The 18005-nt window shown below is 44.3% G+C and overlaps 1 protein-coding gene across 1 annotated transcript in view; it reads left to right on the top strand.

Moving 5' to 3' along the window:
* Positions 1 to 18005, top strand: part of C8B (complement C8 beta chain) — a 38495-nt gene that overhangs the window by 12922 nt on the left and 7568 nt on the right. The window contains exons 5-9 of the mRNA XM_072820393.1: positions 1919 to 2051; positions 4021 to 4218; positions 8008 to 8248; positions 10330 to 10458; positions 13105 to 13268. Of these exons, the coding sequence (XP_072676494.1) occupies positions 1919 to 2051; positions 4021 to 4218; positions 8008 to 8248; positions 10330 to 10458; positions 13105 to 13268 (865 nt within the window). The remainder of the gene's footprint in view (positions 1 to 1918; positions 2052 to 4020; positions 4219 to 8007; positions 8249 to 10329; positions 10459 to 13104; positions 13269 to 18005) is intronic.

Raw genomic sequence — 18005 nt, 5'->3', positions numbered from 1 at the left:
GAGATCAAAAGGGACCAAGCTAGCCTGGTGTTTTCCCTGATTTCCTGCCACATTCTGCAGCTTCTTAGTTTCCAAGAGGAAGGGTGAGAGCCTCCCCTCACATGTACTAGAAGTCATCGTATATGATGCAGTATGGGGAGAACAGTAACCCTGAGTGGAATTCACTTTCTTCCTAAACATAAATCAAATCTCACTCCTTAAAGGTTGTCATCAGAGAGAGAGATACTCCTCATATGGGGAAGACCTGCTTTCAGGACCACTTCTAAACCAGTGACTATAATCTCCACCTCCTCAATAAGGAAACTGAGGCCTAGAAAAGTTAAGAGAGTTCCTAGGTTCACATGACTAAGAGGTCAACAGAGTGGATATTCCAAGTCAGCCAGACTGGATCACGTAGGAGGAGATGGAAGGACAGCTCACTGGCCCTGGGACCTTGCGGGAGGCACGTTTGTAGGCGGGGCTTCAGTTTTGTCATCTGTAGAAGGAAGTCGATAATATCCTTCCCTCAAGTCCTATAAGGATCAAATAAGCTACTGTGGTTGTAGCAGACAAGCAAAGAGAGGCAGCTTATGTGGTGGGGAGGATGCAGACTGGCAGTAAGACCTTGGGCAGGTCAGTTACCCTCTGTACCTTACCCTCCTCCTCTGTGAAATAAGCACCATCATCATAATCGATATGTCTTTTTTTTTTATAATCAATATGTCTTAACGATTAATCCTTATAAGGATTAAATGAGCCAATATTTGTAAGTCGATTACAACAGCTGCCTCCACAAAGTAAGCACATCATTGTACTGGTTCATAAAAATAAATGTATAGACATTGTTATGATGCATGAAACTCTGTCACAGGGAAGAGAGCCTGAGATGATTCTGTTAGGAACAGAACTGAGGCCAGTGTGCAGAAGCTGAGGGAACACAGAACTCCTTCCAACCACAAAAAAAAAGAGCTTTCAGTAGCAGTCATAGCTGGGCAGGATGGAGGCCTGCCTTGGGAGGCAGTGAGAAATAAAGCTACAGCCTGAATTTTCATCCATTCTAGATAGACATGATGATATCTGCTGCCCGGGGCTTGGCGGGACACTATATATGGTGATCCGTACAAAGAGCCACCCACTGCTGGTCTGGTTCCAGTTAGCTCCTAGGTAAATGATAATCATTCAGTGTCTTGTGATGGAGATCATGGAGGATTGAAGAAGGAAACCACCACCCTCGAGGGCACACAGTCTAGTGGGACAAATAATACCAAACATTTATCATAGACCAAGCAGTTTTTGAACACAGTGGGTGTATGTAATCCTCACACCATGAAGCAGGAATTGTCCTCGTGCCCATTTTACAGATGACGAGACCGAGGTACAGAGAGGCTAGCTGGTTTGCCCGAGGTCACATTACTAGTAAATGGCAGAACAGGGATTTGACTCCAGGTGTCTGGCCCCGGAGTTCATGTTCTTAGCTATTTTGTTAAGCCATTCTCCTAAGCTAATGGTAAAGTACAGAGTGATAACTCCTTGAGGGGGCAAGCACAGCAAGTGTTGGACGTCCAAGGCAACAACAGAGCTCAATCTTTCAAGACAAGAAAGAGATAAAACAGTGAGTGGCTGCAAAGGCGTTCTGCGTACAGGGAACAGCACTTCTGCAAAAGAGAAGGAGCAGAGCACACTGGTGGAAGATTAAGCATCTCCAAATGGCTGGGACTAGGGTATGTGATCGTGGTCGGGAAGGGCCAGAGGTGAAGCTGGAAAGCTGGTTTGGACCAGATACTGGGGACCTTGAATGTATAGGAGACAAATATCTTGAAGGTATAGGAGACAGATCTCCTCCACCGAGGAGATTTGGTTTCATCATGAGGGTCTACCAGTCAAGATTACATAAACCGATGACCCTAACCTCTCCCCCCTCTCCATGCCTTCCCTGCAGGGTAAATCTGTTCACCAACAGTTTTGAGGGCCCAGTACTTGATCACAGGTATTACGCCGGAGGATGCTCCCCCCATTACATACTGAACACGAGATTCAGGAAGCCCTACAATGTGGAAAGCTACACCCCACAGGTATGTGACGGCCAGGAGGCCACTGCCGGGCAAGGGAAGGAGCGTGTTCTAAGGAGCCAGCTGGCCGGGAGTCGAGGCTCTGCCCCGCGGCCTGCTAGCTGGTGAGCGTGGATGTATCACTTCTCCTTGAGCTTCCATCCTTTATATGTAAAATGGACAGTTCCTTCCTCTGGGCAGAGTGGTGAGGCCGGCGTGCCACGTACAGTAACAGCAAGAGTTGCAGCAGCAGAATTATTTGAGCAACAGCATCAGAGCTGCTGGAAGACAGAAGTAGAGCTTCGGATTCAGAGACTCACAGACTGGGTGACTGTGCAGGATAGCACCCGAGTAACCCTACATGCTCTGAGCCTCAGTTTCTCAGTCTTTACATTGAGGGTTGGAAGGGTTCTGCGAGGATCAGTGAGACCACGTGTAAAAATGCGTAACACACGCAGCAAACCCCTGGCTTCATGGTGAGTCCTCAGGAAATGTAAACCGCTTTCTTGTTGCTGCCAGTCCCCATCTATTAGAACCAGCATTCTGCGAAGCCTCTTAATCCAAACTGGCTCTGTCAATATAAGCCTGTGTTGCTATGAACATGCAAACTTCAACGCAATATGCACAGAGAGTGGGGTTTGGGACACACAACGCACATACACGCTGGAGATCCAAAGGAAGGATGTGAGTTCCAGCCTTACTTTGGGCTGAGATCCTTCTCCATGCTGGGCCTCCTCCTCCTCCTCTTCTCCCCATGCATACTTAGTGGCAAAAAAAAAAAAAAAAAAGCCCAGGGACGAGCACAGCCTGCCCTACAGTACCCACTGCCATTCCCCTCCTTGGTCTCTACTTTCAAGGGAGGATCTCAGCGCAGCCATTTATCATCGCAGTTGAAATAGCCCCTGACCCGGCAGGACATACATCGTAGGTCTTCCCTCTGCAGAGCCAGTGGTTTCGGAGTGTCGAGTCAGGCACTGTGTGTGTTTTATCCACATAGATTCAATCCTCAGAACAAGCCTAATGGGAGGAACAATCATCTCTGTTTTACACATGAAGAAATTGAGGCATACAGAGGTTACATTGGTCATCCAAGGTTGCTCAACTGGAAAACAGTGGTGACGTGTTCCACTTCAGGCCACCTTACCCCAGGCCACACTGGGAATCACTTCTCCCTTCCTCAGCAGCTGAGTGTTACGGGAACTGCAGGCAACCGGCAGCTGACGTGTATGAGTGGAGACCCGTGGGGACTGGTCCCTCCAAGGCCATCCCGCCAAGGCCATTTGGCAGCTCCCCTGTGCACAGAACAATACACACTGATTTTTGAGCAAGCAGCTCTTCTAAGTTCTCTGGCAGACACTTTCCTTCCATGCCACTTCATCCCTGCTGCACCCCCTTTGACCAGGCCTCGTCCACTATCAGCTGCTCTTCCCTGATAGCCTCCACACTGGCCTGTCTCTCTGACCCTAGATCCATTCCTTCCAGTGCAACCTCTGTGTTATCCCAAAATGATCTTTTGGAGGCTCAGCTATGTCTATGTTGGTTCATCTTTGGATTAAGTCCACATTTCAGAGCCTCTAGTAATGCAGAAACCTCAACGTTTTTTTGCCAGCACACACCCTCACAACACCTGTCCCTTCCTCTCACTGTTGCATCTTCTGGGTCAACCACACTAGAATCCCTGAACTTTGTAGAATGCGTCCTCTTCTTTCCAATGGACTTTGCCTAAGCCGAGTCCCCAGGCCAGAGTGTTCTCTTGCATTTCTACCAGCTGAAACTCAAATCAAGCACCCACTCTGAGTATCTCCCACAATCTCTCTCTCCTACTGGATTGGGAGCCATAGGGCTGGGGCCCCAGTTGGCCTTCAGGTTTCTGTATCCAGAGCCTCTAGTTGGAGAGCCTTACACACAGGAAAAGTACAGTGGAGATCTGTTGACTTGTATTGAACTGATGTGAGTCAAATGAAATGAGACATTCTCTTTTTTCCTCCTTTAGACCCAAGGCAAATACAAATTTGCACTGACAGCATATGAGTCGTACTCAGATTTCGAACATAACATCACAAAGACAGAAAGAAGCACATCCAGTTTCAGCTTTGGTTTTAAAATACCTGAAATATTTGAATTTGGCATTAGCATGGCAAGTGATAATGGCAAACATTTTATTAGCAGAATCAAGCGATTCTCTCACACCGTAAGTACCCTCTACTGCTCTCTAATGTACGTATTTTTATTATGTATGTATTTTTCCATTTGAATTTTCATGCCTAGATGTGTCTGTGTTCCCCATTACTACTAAGCCTCATAACCAGGTATATTTCTGTGGTCTTGATAATCTTCTCACACACACACACAAAAGCATGGTCTTATACGGACTTACTTTTTAGAAAGACCAGGCTGAGGCATATAGTTACTTTCTTCTTCTATATTTATGTTCTCTCCCTTTCTGGTGAACTTTATCCCATGGTTTTCTTTTTTTTAAAGATTTTTTTAAAAGATTTATTTAAGAGAGAGAAAGAACACACAGAGGGGCAGAAGGAGGGGGACAAGTAGACTCCACAATGAGCCCAGAGCTCCATCCTATGACCTGAGATCATGACCTGAGCTCAATTGACTGAGCCACCCAGGCGCCCCCACCCCACCATGGTTTTCATTAAGCTTGAGATTGTAGCTTTTCCAGACCAAATCATCTCTGGAGGTATTTCACCCCTAGCAGTTTAACTTTTATCCTAAATATTCAGCTGAAGTCCCCCTCCAGAATGTCACCCAAGACCTCTTCTCTGACCTCTTAGGGCATCTGGTAGAGTCAGCCACACCATCACACACCTGTTCCCCCTGCTTGCCTGCTGCTCCTCATCACTTCCCTTTCTGGGTTCTAATCTCCTCTCCTGCTCTTTATTTAATTTGAGGCCATCTTTTCTTTTTCTTACCCTTCAGCCATACCAGGTGACCTCTTCTGTTCACCCCCCACCACCACGAGGGCAAACTGTGCACCTTCATCGCTGCTTCTGACCTTTCTGTTACATTCTGACCTGCACTGCACACTCTTTGGGCATCATTACCTGGATGCCTCGTGGACATTCCAAAGCAATCTCTTCCTCCCAAATTTTCCACGTTAAATAGCATTTGTTCCCTTCTACTTTTCTAGGCTAAGCATTTCTGAATAGTATTTCACTCTCTCTTCTCTTCATTTCCACATTTTTTGGCCATCAAATCATTCAGTGTCACTCTCCAATATTTCTTAATCTAACTCTGATTATATCTTAACTAGCCTGGATCCTTGCACCTCTTGCTTGGTCCCCCTGAGGGGTCTCCTGTCTCCCGACTTGCCCCTTCAGATTTATGTGCTGCCAGAAAGACACTTCTACAATCCTAATCTAATCATGGCACCTGCTCCCCCTTGCCTCTAAGATGGAGGTCAAAGCCTGTGAGTTGGTGGAAGAGGAGTCATTGAACCGGGAAGTAAAGGGATATGATGTTGGAGAAGCAGGTGACAGGCAGCCCTGAGGAACCTTGAATTCTTGAGTGAGGAAGATGCATTTTATTCTCTAGTCCCTGAGCATTTTCAACATGGGTGCAATATGTTAGAAAATTAATCTGAGTGGAACATGGAGGAAATCAAGTCATCTATAATGATTCATATGAGGAAAAAGTGATGAAGGGCTTAGAAATATCTGCTGCTGAAATACCAACCACCAGAAAATGAGTAGTAAACTTTAACAAGATTGTTATGGTCTTTGCATGTTTTTCCTTATCTGTGCTCTGAGCCATTTGGTGGCACAGGCTGTTTCTTTCATCTTTAGACTTACGATGGCACTTAGTAGGTGTTTAAGACTGAAATATAGTGTCGCCTGGGGGCTGAGTGGTGGAGCATCTGCCTTCGGCTCAGGGTATGATCCTAGGGTCCTGGGATTGAGTTTGCGTCGGGCCCCTCACAGGGAGCCTGCTTCTCCCTCTACCTATGTCTTTGCCTCTGTGTGTGTGTCTCTCATGAATAAATAAGTAAAATCTTTAAAAAGAAAGACTGAAATATAGTGATGAAGGGTGGGACTGATGTAATACAGCATGGTATGTGCTCTAAGGGAAATATAAGCAAAGTGCAGTGGCATCCTGGAGAATGGAGTGGGAAATTCAGAGATGGTGCCATGAAGGCAGCAGTAGCTGAGCAGGTGTTTAAAATATAAGTAGATGGGCATCAAGAAGACAAGGGAGGAAAGAGCATTTAAAGCAGAAGGAACAGCATGTGAAAAATCATATTACAAAGAGAATGGCAGATTTGGGGAAAAATGAGAAGTTACACGGATGCTGATGTATGGTGTGGGTGGTGGAAAATAGGAAAGTATGGGAAGAATACTTCACTGCCAGCGGACAGAGTATGAATTCTTATGTTCACAGTGAGGGAATGGATTTTATTCTGGAGACAATAGAGAGCCAATGCAGGGTTTTGTTTTAAGCCCAGGGGGCATTGTAATACAGGTATACCTCAGAGATATTGCAGGCTTGGATCCAAACCACTACAATGAAGTGAATGTCACAATAAAGTGAGCTAAATGAATTTTTTGGTTTCCCAGGGCACACACAGTTATGTCTCTTAAATGTACAGTAGCATTATGTCTGAAATAACAATGGACGTACCTTAATTGAAAATACTGCTGAAAATGCTAACCATCATCTGAGCTTTCAGCAAGTCATAGTCACTGATGACCATAACAAAAATAACAATAAAGAAAATGTTGAAGTATTGCAAGAAGTACCAACGTGGGGCACAGAGACACAAAGTGAGCAAATGCGGTTGGCAAAAGGTGCCGATAGCCTTGCTTGATGCAGGGTTGCAAAAACATAGTATCTATGAAGCACAGTGAGACAAGACATGCCCATAATACTCTTAGGGTTTTAAGACATCAACTCTGATTGGTACATTGAAAGCAGGCTAGAGAAAGAAAGGAGATCGGTGGAAAGGCTTTTCTCAAAATCCAAGCGAGAGATGAAACCTACAATATTTAGAAAAACTATGAACAGAGCACTGCTTAGCTTGGAAGGGTAAGAAAGAAGGGAGAGTTGTGAGTCTCTGGGGCAGGACTAGAATGAAGTGAGGGGAAGCCAGGAAGCAATGAGGGGCCTGGGCAGTAGGCACCATGGGAACTAGCATGGCCTTCTAGAATAGGTAGGTCAAACTAGCAGGAAGTTTTAAGACTGGGGCAGAATGTGCCTCATGGACATTTCTCACTCTTAGCTCTCCTTCTTTATACACCCCAGTATAAGAAGCCTTATTATATTCATACCTCCTGGATGCTTGCACTTCACCTAGCATCACCATCTTTTCAGTCTGGTGCCCACACCACGGGTCACCAAACTTTTTTCTGTAAAGGGCCAGATAGTAAATAATTTAGGCTTTGTAGAGTCTCTATCACAGCTCCTTAGCTCTGCTATTGTAGGGGGACAGCAGGTATGGCCAGTGCGTGAATGAAAGGGCATGGCTACATTCCAGTAAAACTCCATCTGTAACACCAGGCACCTGATTTGGTGCGCAAGCTGTAGTATGTTGACCCACCATACTGCAATGTCTGGCCTTCCTAAAGCACCACTTTGACTCTTTCTTGAGATGCCTTTCTTCAGAATTTGAAAAGCATAAACAAGGAGGCTGCCTTTGCAGGCAGGCAGACCCTGTATCCCAGCAGAGTGGGCCCATGTGCACCTGCTGCTCCCCGCCATGTCTGCTTCTGGCTACCTACCCTTCTCATTCCCTCTTTGCTATTGTAAGGAAGTGAGTTAAGAGCAAGCTCTCCCAAGCTGAAAGGACATCGGAATATTTATGAGAAATGAAAGCTCATCAAAGAGGCCGTCTTCCCTCAAGTATCCTCAAGGAATCATAAGAGTGATGACCCCAGGCCAAGAACGTTGGATGGTATTTGTAAAGTTCATCTTCTCGTTCCAGATTCCTAACTTTAAAGGTCTGGTTTTCCCATGTTGGTATTTCATTTAGAAAAGCACATTTCTGCACGCGCGCTCTGACCTTGAAGTAGCACATTACAAGCTGAAACCCAGAAGCCTCATGCTCCATTACGAATTCCTTCAGAGAGTCAAGCTGCTGCCCCTGGAGTACAGTTATGGGGAGTACAGAGATCTCTTCCGTGATTTCGGGACCCACTACATCACAGAGGCTGTGCTGGGGGGCATTTATGAATACACGCTCATTATGAACAAAGAAGCCATGGAGAGAGCAGGTACACGGCCCAGGGGACTATGGCTTTGCTGCTGGGGCACACACAAGCTCTGTGAGGTTGTGGAGAGACGCTTCCCTTAGTTGGTGGGAGAGGAGTTATAAGCTCTGCTCCTAGTTCCCTTCTCCCTTCCTGGCTATAGTTTCACTTGCAGTTCTCCCCTTGTCATAACCTGTTCATGTTGGTCCTCCTGCACCCAAACCTGTGTCTGGGGGTCCTCTTTTCTACAGCTATTGTATCTAGACAACAGCATCCAGCCTCATGGCTTTAAGTGCCTTCATTTTTTTTTTAATTTATTTATTTATGATAGTCACAGAGAGAGAGAGAGGCAGAGACATAGGCAGAGGGAGAAGCAGGCTCCATGCACCGGGAGCCCGATGTGGGATTCGATCCCGGGTCTCCAGGATCGCGCCCTGGGCCAAAGGCAGGCGCTAAACCGCTGCGCCACCCAGGGATCCCAAGTGCCTTCAACATATGGAAAACTCAACAATATTTCCACCCTGGCTCTCTTCCCTACACCCAGGAGCTTACATCCAAATGTCTCCTTGACATCACCATTGGAATGTCCAATGACCATCATAACTTTACCATGTCCTGAAAGTCAACTTTTGCTTTTCTTTCCCAAAGTTGTGTCTTCCATACTCACCCACATCTCAGAATGGTTTCACCATCCAGCCAGTGGCTCAAGCCAAAAACCTAGGAATCAACCTTGACTGTATTTCTTTCCTTCCAGTCAATTAGCAGGTCCCATCAGTAAGTTTGAGGTGAAACCCAGGATTCTGCATTTCTAACAAGCTTTGACATGATATCAGTGCTGTGGATCCATAGACCACATTTTAAGTAGCAAGGTCTAAGGTCACAGATTATTAAAATAGCCTCCAAACTAATATTCACCTTCCATTGCGCCTCAACAATCTCTTCTCCCTACACATATAATTACAGGACTTTCCACTCATGACCAACAACAGGCATAAGGTACGACTCCTGCTTCCCAATCCAGTGTTCTCTCACATGGCACTTGCCAGGTGACGTGACCTGGGTCACACAGTTGACAGTGGCAGAACCAGGGCTCAGTTATAAGTCCATTATACTTGCAAGAGGATACATGGTATATGATATATGTACATTTAAGCCCATGTGGCCTCAGTCTCACTAAGGTTGAGGATAGCTTCCTCCATACCACTGGTTTCAAAAGAACTTTTCATCTTCCCTCAAACTGCTTCCTGCTGAGGGACTTGGTTATCAAATTAATTGGGGAAACATATAATGGATCCCACTTTTAGCATTCCACAAGCCTTCTGCCATAAAATGACCTCTCCACCTCCTCTGAAACAACATTGGTCACACTTACTTGACTACAGAAGCACTTCTTCTCATAATACTTACTAGTACAAAAATTACAAGATATATTATCATGAGATTTGTATTTCAAGGAACATGCTTTGGGGGAAATACTGATGTGCACTAATACCACTGGGCAACCCAGTAGTCAGAAGTGCTCTCCTCCCCTTGCCTGGCCTCAGAGTGCCCACAAGTCACACCTGAATTCTGAGCAAGCCCAGGAGAGGAGGATGCTTTGGGGAGGACTAGGGAGGAACAAGAAGGAAAGGAGCCAAGAAATGAAAAGAAATTGGCCCCTTCTCTTTGCCAGGTCCTAGACCCACATTTTAAATGCATCACCTCAATTAATTAATGAACAAGCTCTCTCTTCTATAGCAAAGATTTTAAAAGAGTGGGTCAGGGTAAGGGGATTCAATTCACTGAATCAATCCCTAGAGGTTCGATAAAGAGCCACATTTTTAGGAAGTGACTCTGAGCACTTCTGCTCTTTGGAGGGCAGCAAAGAGCCTCAGAGCCTCTGAGGACCCTAAAGGGGAAGCTGGTGTAGATTCCTCATGAGGTCTCCACCCTGGTGTCAGTGGATGCCTGCATTGTGGTCACCAGGCTGGCCACCCTTTTACTTGAACCTGCAACCCTGGGGGCCCCATGACATCCAGAAAGAGCAAGGCCTTTGGAATTGATGACAGGAAAAGGGACAAGGTGAACTACCCCAAGGTCATGGGCCTCTTTCTTGCTTCCATCAGATTACTCTCTTAAGGCTATCCAAACCTGTGCCCAGAATGATTTTAAAATCGGTGCTGCCATTAAGAAGATCTACGTCAACCTGGGTGTGTCAGTGGACACGTGCGAGCATATTCTGAGGGAAATAGGAGGTGAGTAGCAGGGGCTTGTGACTTTTATGTACATTATCTTTCCCTTCCTAACATCCCCAGAACTGAGTCTCTCTTTAAGCCAAAGACTGGCTATTCTAAGGCATATCAATTAAAATAATAATTCATTCAATAAAACTTATTTAGCTCCTACTATATTCTGGGCATACAGAAACAAATAAAATTGTATTTCTACCCTCATGGTGCTCACCTGAAGCAGGAAAACAATTAAAGATGCCATGATGAGATAGCAATAAGCACCAAACCTGGTCTGGAGCATCAGGACAGGCTTCCTAAGGGAGGGAACATTGGGATTGCTGCTCAAAGAGTAAAGCAGCAAGGTTGTGGGGTTTTTTGTTCTTTTCTTTTAAGATTTTTATTTATTTATTCATGAGAGACACACAAGGAGAGAGGCAGAGACACAGGCAGAGGGAGAAGCAGGCTCTCTGCGGGGAGCCTGATCCAGGACTCGGTTCCAGGACTCTAAGATCACGCCCTGAGCCAAAGGCAGATGCTCAACCACTGTGCCACCTAGGTGTCCCAGCAAGGTTGTTTTTAAAGCAGGAGAAAAATGACAATGGGGCTTGAGAGTTGGCCCGGCTGGAGGTAACAGGTAGGGGTCAGGAGCAGGTGGAAGAGGTGGGGGAGGCAGGTGAGGAGACTAGTCCTTACCTGAGACAATGGGGGGACAGACTAGAAGAGCAGGCAAAGACCTAAGTCATGTACTAGAGCCCACACAGCAGGGGAGACCAGATCGGAAGGGAGTACCAAAGCCAAGTGTCTGGGAGCAGGAAACCTGGAGGTCATTCAAGGGAACTGGGAATCAACACAGCAAGTGGAGTAGGAAAGAGAGGCCAACCAGCAGGGACCCAGTCCCTGACCTCTGCTGCACCCTGAGCAGCAATCCTCTACCTGTTCCACTTACTCAGCTTATGCCTGGGATAGTACATGGAGCTGAAACAAAACAAAATAAAACAACCAAAATTTAACTACTGGTCTAGAACAATCCCTTGCTTTTGTGAATGATATATGGTTGATATTGTTTATTTGTTCATTCTGGCTGGGTTGCAAGATATGTCCTGTAAGAGAGGCGTCCATAGAATATAGGTGCTCTTTAAAGAAGACTCATAGGGGCACCTAGCTGACTTAGTCAGTGGAACAGGCAACTCTTAATCTTGGGGTTATAAGTTCGAGTCCCATGTTGGGTGGAGATATGACTTAAAAATAAAATCTTTTTAAAAAAATTTAAAATCTAAAAAAATAAGACTTGTAAAGTAACATCCCATGCAGGTCACTAGATGAAACATTGCCCAGGACCCTGGAACCCTTGCTAACTACAGCTCCTCCTCCCTTTGGGAGATAACATCATCCTTGCTTCTATGTTAAACACATCCTTCCATCTTACCACCGTATGTGTCACTAATAAATACAGCTTAGTGTTGCTTGTTTTTGAACTTTATATGGATGGAATGTAATCTTTTCAGTTCTGGGTGTTGGCTGGTTGTTTTTTTCATCCAATATCATGTTTTTGTGTATAACTATAGTTTCCATTGCTACATAGTATTTTATTCTATGAATGTAGCTCTTTGTCTTTGTCCATGCCACTGTTGAATTTGGGTTAGTTCCTGTTCTGAGCAAGTGCAATCACTGGGACTATGAATATGCTTATGCAGCAGTCTGGTACACACATGCAAAGGTTTCTCAGGTAATGCACCAGGAGTGGGATTTTGGGTTGGAGATGTGTACTTTTCAAGGACTAGTTCCTACAAAGCTGTTTTCTAAAATGGTTGTACCACTATACACCCCAGTCAGCAGTGTACAAGACTCCCTCTCCATGGTCCTCAGGTATTGCAGGCTCAGGGCTAAATGGTCACTTGACACCACTTCTTTTGGCATCGGGTACATGAACAAATTAGAATGGGAAGCACTCACTGATTTGATTCAGGACTTTCTAGGAAGCTCCGTGAGAAGTCAAAATAATAATCGTTTTATCCTAGACACCCTTTAGTGGATATCTATCACATGCAAAGCTCAGCCTTTACAAATTTCCTACCTCTGTTATTGCATAGAAAGAAGAACTATAACTTAGAGCTAGCTGGATAGGCCTTCCACCCCTAGCGCCTAAGATTTCTTATCTGCAAAATGAGGATTAGATAGTTCTTATTTCATAGTGAAGATAAGTGAGTTAATACATGTACAATAATTAGATTACTGGCTGACACATAAGTAATCCGTAACCCAAATCCCTATCATCCTATTCACCTGTCTCTCTCTCTCTCTCTCTCTCTCTCTCTATATATATATATATATATATATATATATATATATATTTATCTGTCCATCAGCTGTCTATCTTTCGTAGATTCAGTGTTCAGTGACTGGCATTTAGAGATGCCCCTTCCTTGTCCTGCTCCCTTCCTTGTCACTCGTGTCCTATGTGATTAGCTGAGCTGCCTTTTGCTCCTCTCGCCATGAATTCCTCGACAGCAGGAATGCATCTTGTCTACCGGCACTTGCAAATGAGCTTAGTGAATATTGTGGTAATGAGGTTGTTGGTTGAGTTGCTGTGCCAAAGTAGATCCCTTGACATGCCAGGTGCCACAATGCCAAAGAATCCCTCGACATGCCAGGTCTCTGTGTCCATTCCAGACAGAAACAAGAGGAACACAATGGTGGAGGACTTGGTGGTCCTTGTACGAGGAGGGGCAAGTGAGCACATCACTACCCTGGCATATAAGGAGCTGCCAACAGCGGACCTGATGCAGGAGTGGGGAGATGCGGTGCAGTACAACCCAGACATCATCAAGATTAAGGTACAGCTGGGAAGCTGCTCCACCCACCCTTTCCTCTATTCAGAAAACAGCTTATGAGGGGCTACTAGGAGCCAGGGTATGGGATACAGAGCTCACTAAGACCCACACCCTAATTTCAAGGCACACACATTATAGTGGATAATATATCTGGAGTGGACCGATTGCAATATACTGTTCAGCATGAGCTAGAGAACCATGAGTCCGCCTTACTCAAGCACCCAACTTGCTAAAAGAAATTAATCATCAGCTTCTAATTCCAGCTTCTTAAATTGATAATGTTTCCATTTCATCAGAGAATTGCTCATTCCATTATTTATTTATTTTAGCATTCATTCATTCAACCAGCAAATAGTTAAGTTCCTGCAATATGACAGGAGCTAAAACACTGGAGGAAAACACAAGGAGCTCTAAGGATGAAGCATATGGTCTGTGCTGAGCAGTAAGACACATCCAGGCACAACTGTCTTACAGGACAGGGTAATACCTCATGGAGATCACTAACATTTCGAGCACCACTAGATTCATAACACTCTGCCAGTGACTTTAGAAGTGTTATTTCAATCTAATCCTCATGAGTCTGCAGATTGCATATGTTGATCTCCATTCTGTGGCTGATGAAAATCAAGGTCATGAAGGTGATACATCCGTCTGTGGCTGCTTGAGAGCCTCCATTAGGTCTGGACCCAAGTGACCTCTTGCCTCCCCTCCAGACTTTCCTGTGGGTTTGGTGAATAAAAACCACCTGTCACCCACACAAGAGCAGTTTTGCAACCTTAAACTAAATAGATGTTTGCTTGAACAAGATTGTCATAAACAGCACCAAGAGTGGGTCCTTGCCTATGGGAACTTCTGCACGGTGTCTGTGTTCCATCCTTGGCCATCTTCTTCTTGTCGTTATCTGTACAGTCATGGGTTGTCTGGCATCCACCCCCCACCACCCCCAGAGATTTAGTCTTGCCGCCAAGGAGGGACAACAAGGGACTGGAGCTCTTGACAGAAGGCTCTGCAGTTCCCAGCCCTGGCAGTTGCCCATGGTGTCTTTACTTGTATGTCAAATACATAGTTTCTATGGAACAAGAAGGCTGCCATTCAAATTCTCTCCTCTGCTGTGTGTTCCATAGTGACACTGTCAGTGTCACTATGTTAACGAGCATCAAGGAGGATAAAGTCAGCTGTAGGTTGTAGGCAGATCCAGAGAAATCTGGGATTGGCTGTTGGTGTGGTGACATCATTTGGTATCACAGAGGGGCATGGGAATGAACAGAGCTCAAGGGAAAGCAGATCCCTGGCCTTTACTTAACACTTATATTTTACCTGCATCTTTTTTCTACAACTGAGACTTAAGAGAGTTTTCCCTGGTTACCCACCTAAATAGGTTGGATATGCCAAACTGGGCTTTGGGAGTGTCAAGTGCCAAGCATGTGGTATGATATGGTGTGTGTGTGTGTGTGTGTGTGTGTGTGAGAGAGAGAGAGAGAGAGAGAGAGAGAGAGATTGAGGGAGGGAGAGAGGAAGAGAGATAGGGCAGGTTACCGTGCTAAACATCTTGATCAGACCTGCAAACAACCTCAGAAATACTACACTCTACCAAAGGCCAGTGACTTCCCGGCCTGCATGTGATGTAGTGGAAAGTATCACAGCCACTGTCAGTGCAGTGTTGTGAAGGGCTGTGTGGGCTATCCAGGGGAAAGCATGAAAGAATTAGAAATGTTTCCAGGAGCTGGGGAGGTGAGATTACTGAAGGCTTTGAAACCTTCCCTTTGCAAGTCTCGGACCTGAGTTGGAAACACATTCTGGGCATCCCACTCTTGCACACACTCTTTCTGGCAAGAGAAAACTGCAGATGGCTTCATATTATCTCACCATAATTCTCTGCAAAGTCAGCTCACCAAGTAGTTGGAGGAGTGATTGCTTTCCAGGACGGCAGAGGCCACTGGGTAAGCCGTTCCTAGATACAGAATAGAGTGTTGGCCAAGGTTACATACATAAACCATTCTGGAAGGTAGAGACTTGCAGCACGATTCCCATAAGAGCGAGGTGGACAGGAAAGAAGAGCACCGAAGAGCCCACTCTCACTGTTTACTAGTAAACTCTAGACTCAGAGAAATGGCTCTTTGCTCAGGGTTAAAAAATAGCAGTGACTGTCTTGTAAAGAGAGTCCCAAACACAAAAGGTTGAAATTACATTGAAGATGCAGAAGACCAGCCTATATCGAAAAGTGGAAAAATAAAAGTAAATTTTAGGATGCATTGCTTAGTGATGATAATGAGATTTAAGAAAACAAAGAAGTTAGGAAGTAAAAAATAGAAGCTGAGATAGTGAGCACTCATCAGATGAAAAAGGAAGTGGCTGACTATAGGAAACCACAGGCACAAAAGCGGATGAAAGCCTACATTGGAAACTGTAAAGAACAGAATTGACACTGCAGAAAATTGAGTCAGTGATGTGGAAGGTGCCATAAAAATGTTCTTATAATGTAGAAGCAAAAGACAAAGAGATTAAAACAATGATGTAAAATAAATATGATGGAAAGAGAGGACAGAAGGAGAAATCTAAAACTCAAGGACTTCTTCCTGAGAAGGGGACAAGATTAAATTTGAAGATGCATTAATCCTGGACGTAATAAGAGATACTTCCCTGAGCTGATAATGCAACATGAAGAACTCATTGAAAAGGAGTCAAAAGTACGGAAAACAAAACAATACTGAAGCACATCCTTGTAATTTTTTTTTTTTTTACTTTTAGAAACAAATATAATCCTACAAAAATAAAAGTTGTACTGGTCTTAGAATTCTTCAAAACACTAAATGCCTGAAAGACCTAGTGGAGTGACAATCATGATTGTGAAGGAAAGACTCATAGCCCAGTGAAATGGTCACTGATGGATGAACAATCCCAAAGACATTTTCTAATTAGTAAGGGAGTCACATAAAGAGTTGCCAGATTTGGCAAAGGAAGATGCATGGTGTCCAGTTAAATTTGAATTTTAGACAAACAATGGATAACTTTTAAAGTATAAGCATCCCCCAAATATTTCATGGAAAATGCTTGTACTACACAATTATTTGTTGTTTATCTAAAATTCAGCTTTAGCTGGGGCATTCTGTATTTGACTGGCAATGCTAGTCACAAACTCTACCATCCAGGTACATTTCTATAAGTAGCCAGGGTGGCTAGGTTGTGGTCTGAGGTCCAAGCTGATGGAGAAGCTATTGTACAGAGCTCAGGCTTTGCCCAGGGTAGAAGGAAAAGATAGAGTTGTGAATGGTGCTCATATAGAGGCCAGGAAAGCCTCAATTATGCTGCAATTAAGATTTGGAAAACTTCGAAATCTTAGCAATTTAATACAACAAAAGTTTATTTCTCAATCACACAACATGTCCAAAGCATATTGGGGCAGTTTGAACTGCCCCTCAGGGATCCAGGAGATGGAGGAGGCTTTATGTGATCATGTGCTCCCGAAATCACCAAAGCAGTGGTAAAGGAAGGGGAAATGTCACCTCACTCTGCTCTGAAAGCTTTACCCTCTGCTTACTTTGCATTGCTCAAAACAAGTCACGTTGTAAACCTGCCCTTAAGGATGTCAGGGAATGGCATCCCTGCTATGTACCCAGAGAGAAAAGCTGCTGATCAGTTGGTAAGCAGTGATAATCACACCTTTCTAAAGATGTGACCATCATACCTTTCTAAAGCAATGTACTCACAGATTCTCTAAAGGCAAATTACTCTGCCCGAAAAAGGTTTAAAATACAGATGTTGTGGTAACATTCCGTGCTAAGATAATGTCTGACTTGGGCTACTGATCTCACCTCCAAAAATAAATTCTGAATTCCAAATAAGGAAACCATGAATAATAATTAAGTGGCAGATGACACGCAAATAAAATAATTTTGCCACAAATGAAATCCTTAATGTGTAAGGAATGAATGACACAATTTATACAAAAGACACATTTCAAAGGAAATAGACAACTTTCAGAACTACAATGGTGAATAAATATGCAAAGTGTTTCACTTTTCTAGGAATAAAAAATTAAAGTAACTGCATAATGTTTTTTACCTATCAAGTTGATAATGATTAAAAATCTACAATACTCAGTGTCAATGAGAGTGATGAGATGGGCACTTTTATAAAACAAAATGAGAACAGAAGTTGATACAACACATTAGTAAAAGAATGTAATTATACCCAAAACATTAGAAATGTTTATAGTTTTTGATCCGTCTTAAATGCAATAATCAACTAAAGGAGTCGTTTTATTTTTTTTATTTTTTTAAGATTTTATTTATTTATCATGACAGACACACACAGAGAGAGAGAGAGGCAGAGACACAGGCAGAGGGAGAAGCAGTCTCCATGCAGGGAGCCCGATGCGGGACTCAATCCCGGGTCTCCAGCATCACGCCCTGGGCCAAAGGCAGGCACTAAACCGCTGAGCCAGCCAGGGATCCCCCTAAAGGAATAATTTTAAAAGTTGCTAAAGATGTATGTATAAAAACATGCCTTCTTTTATGTTGTTTGCAGTAGCAAAAAAAAGGAAACAGGGGCATCTGAGTGGCTCAGTGGTTGAGCATCTGCCTTTGGCTCAGGTTGTGATCCTGGGGTCCTGGGATCGAGTCCCCCATCAGGCTCCCCTCATGGAGCCTGCTTCTCCTTCTGCCTGTGTCTCTGCCTCTCTCTGTGTGTCTCTCATGAATAAATAAATAAAAATCTTAAAAAAAAAAAAGGAAACAGACA

Source organism: Canis lupus, chromosome 3, assembly GCF_048164855.1.
Source record: "Canis lupus baileyi chromosome 3, mCanLup2.hap1, whole genome shotgun sequence".
Taxonomy (NCBI): domain Eukaryota; kingdom Metazoa; phylum Chordata; class Mammalia; order Carnivora; family Canidae; genus Canis; species Canis lupus.
The sequence above is the reverse complement of the archived record's forward strand: the minus strand, read 5'-3'. Positions and strand labels throughout refer to the sequence as shown.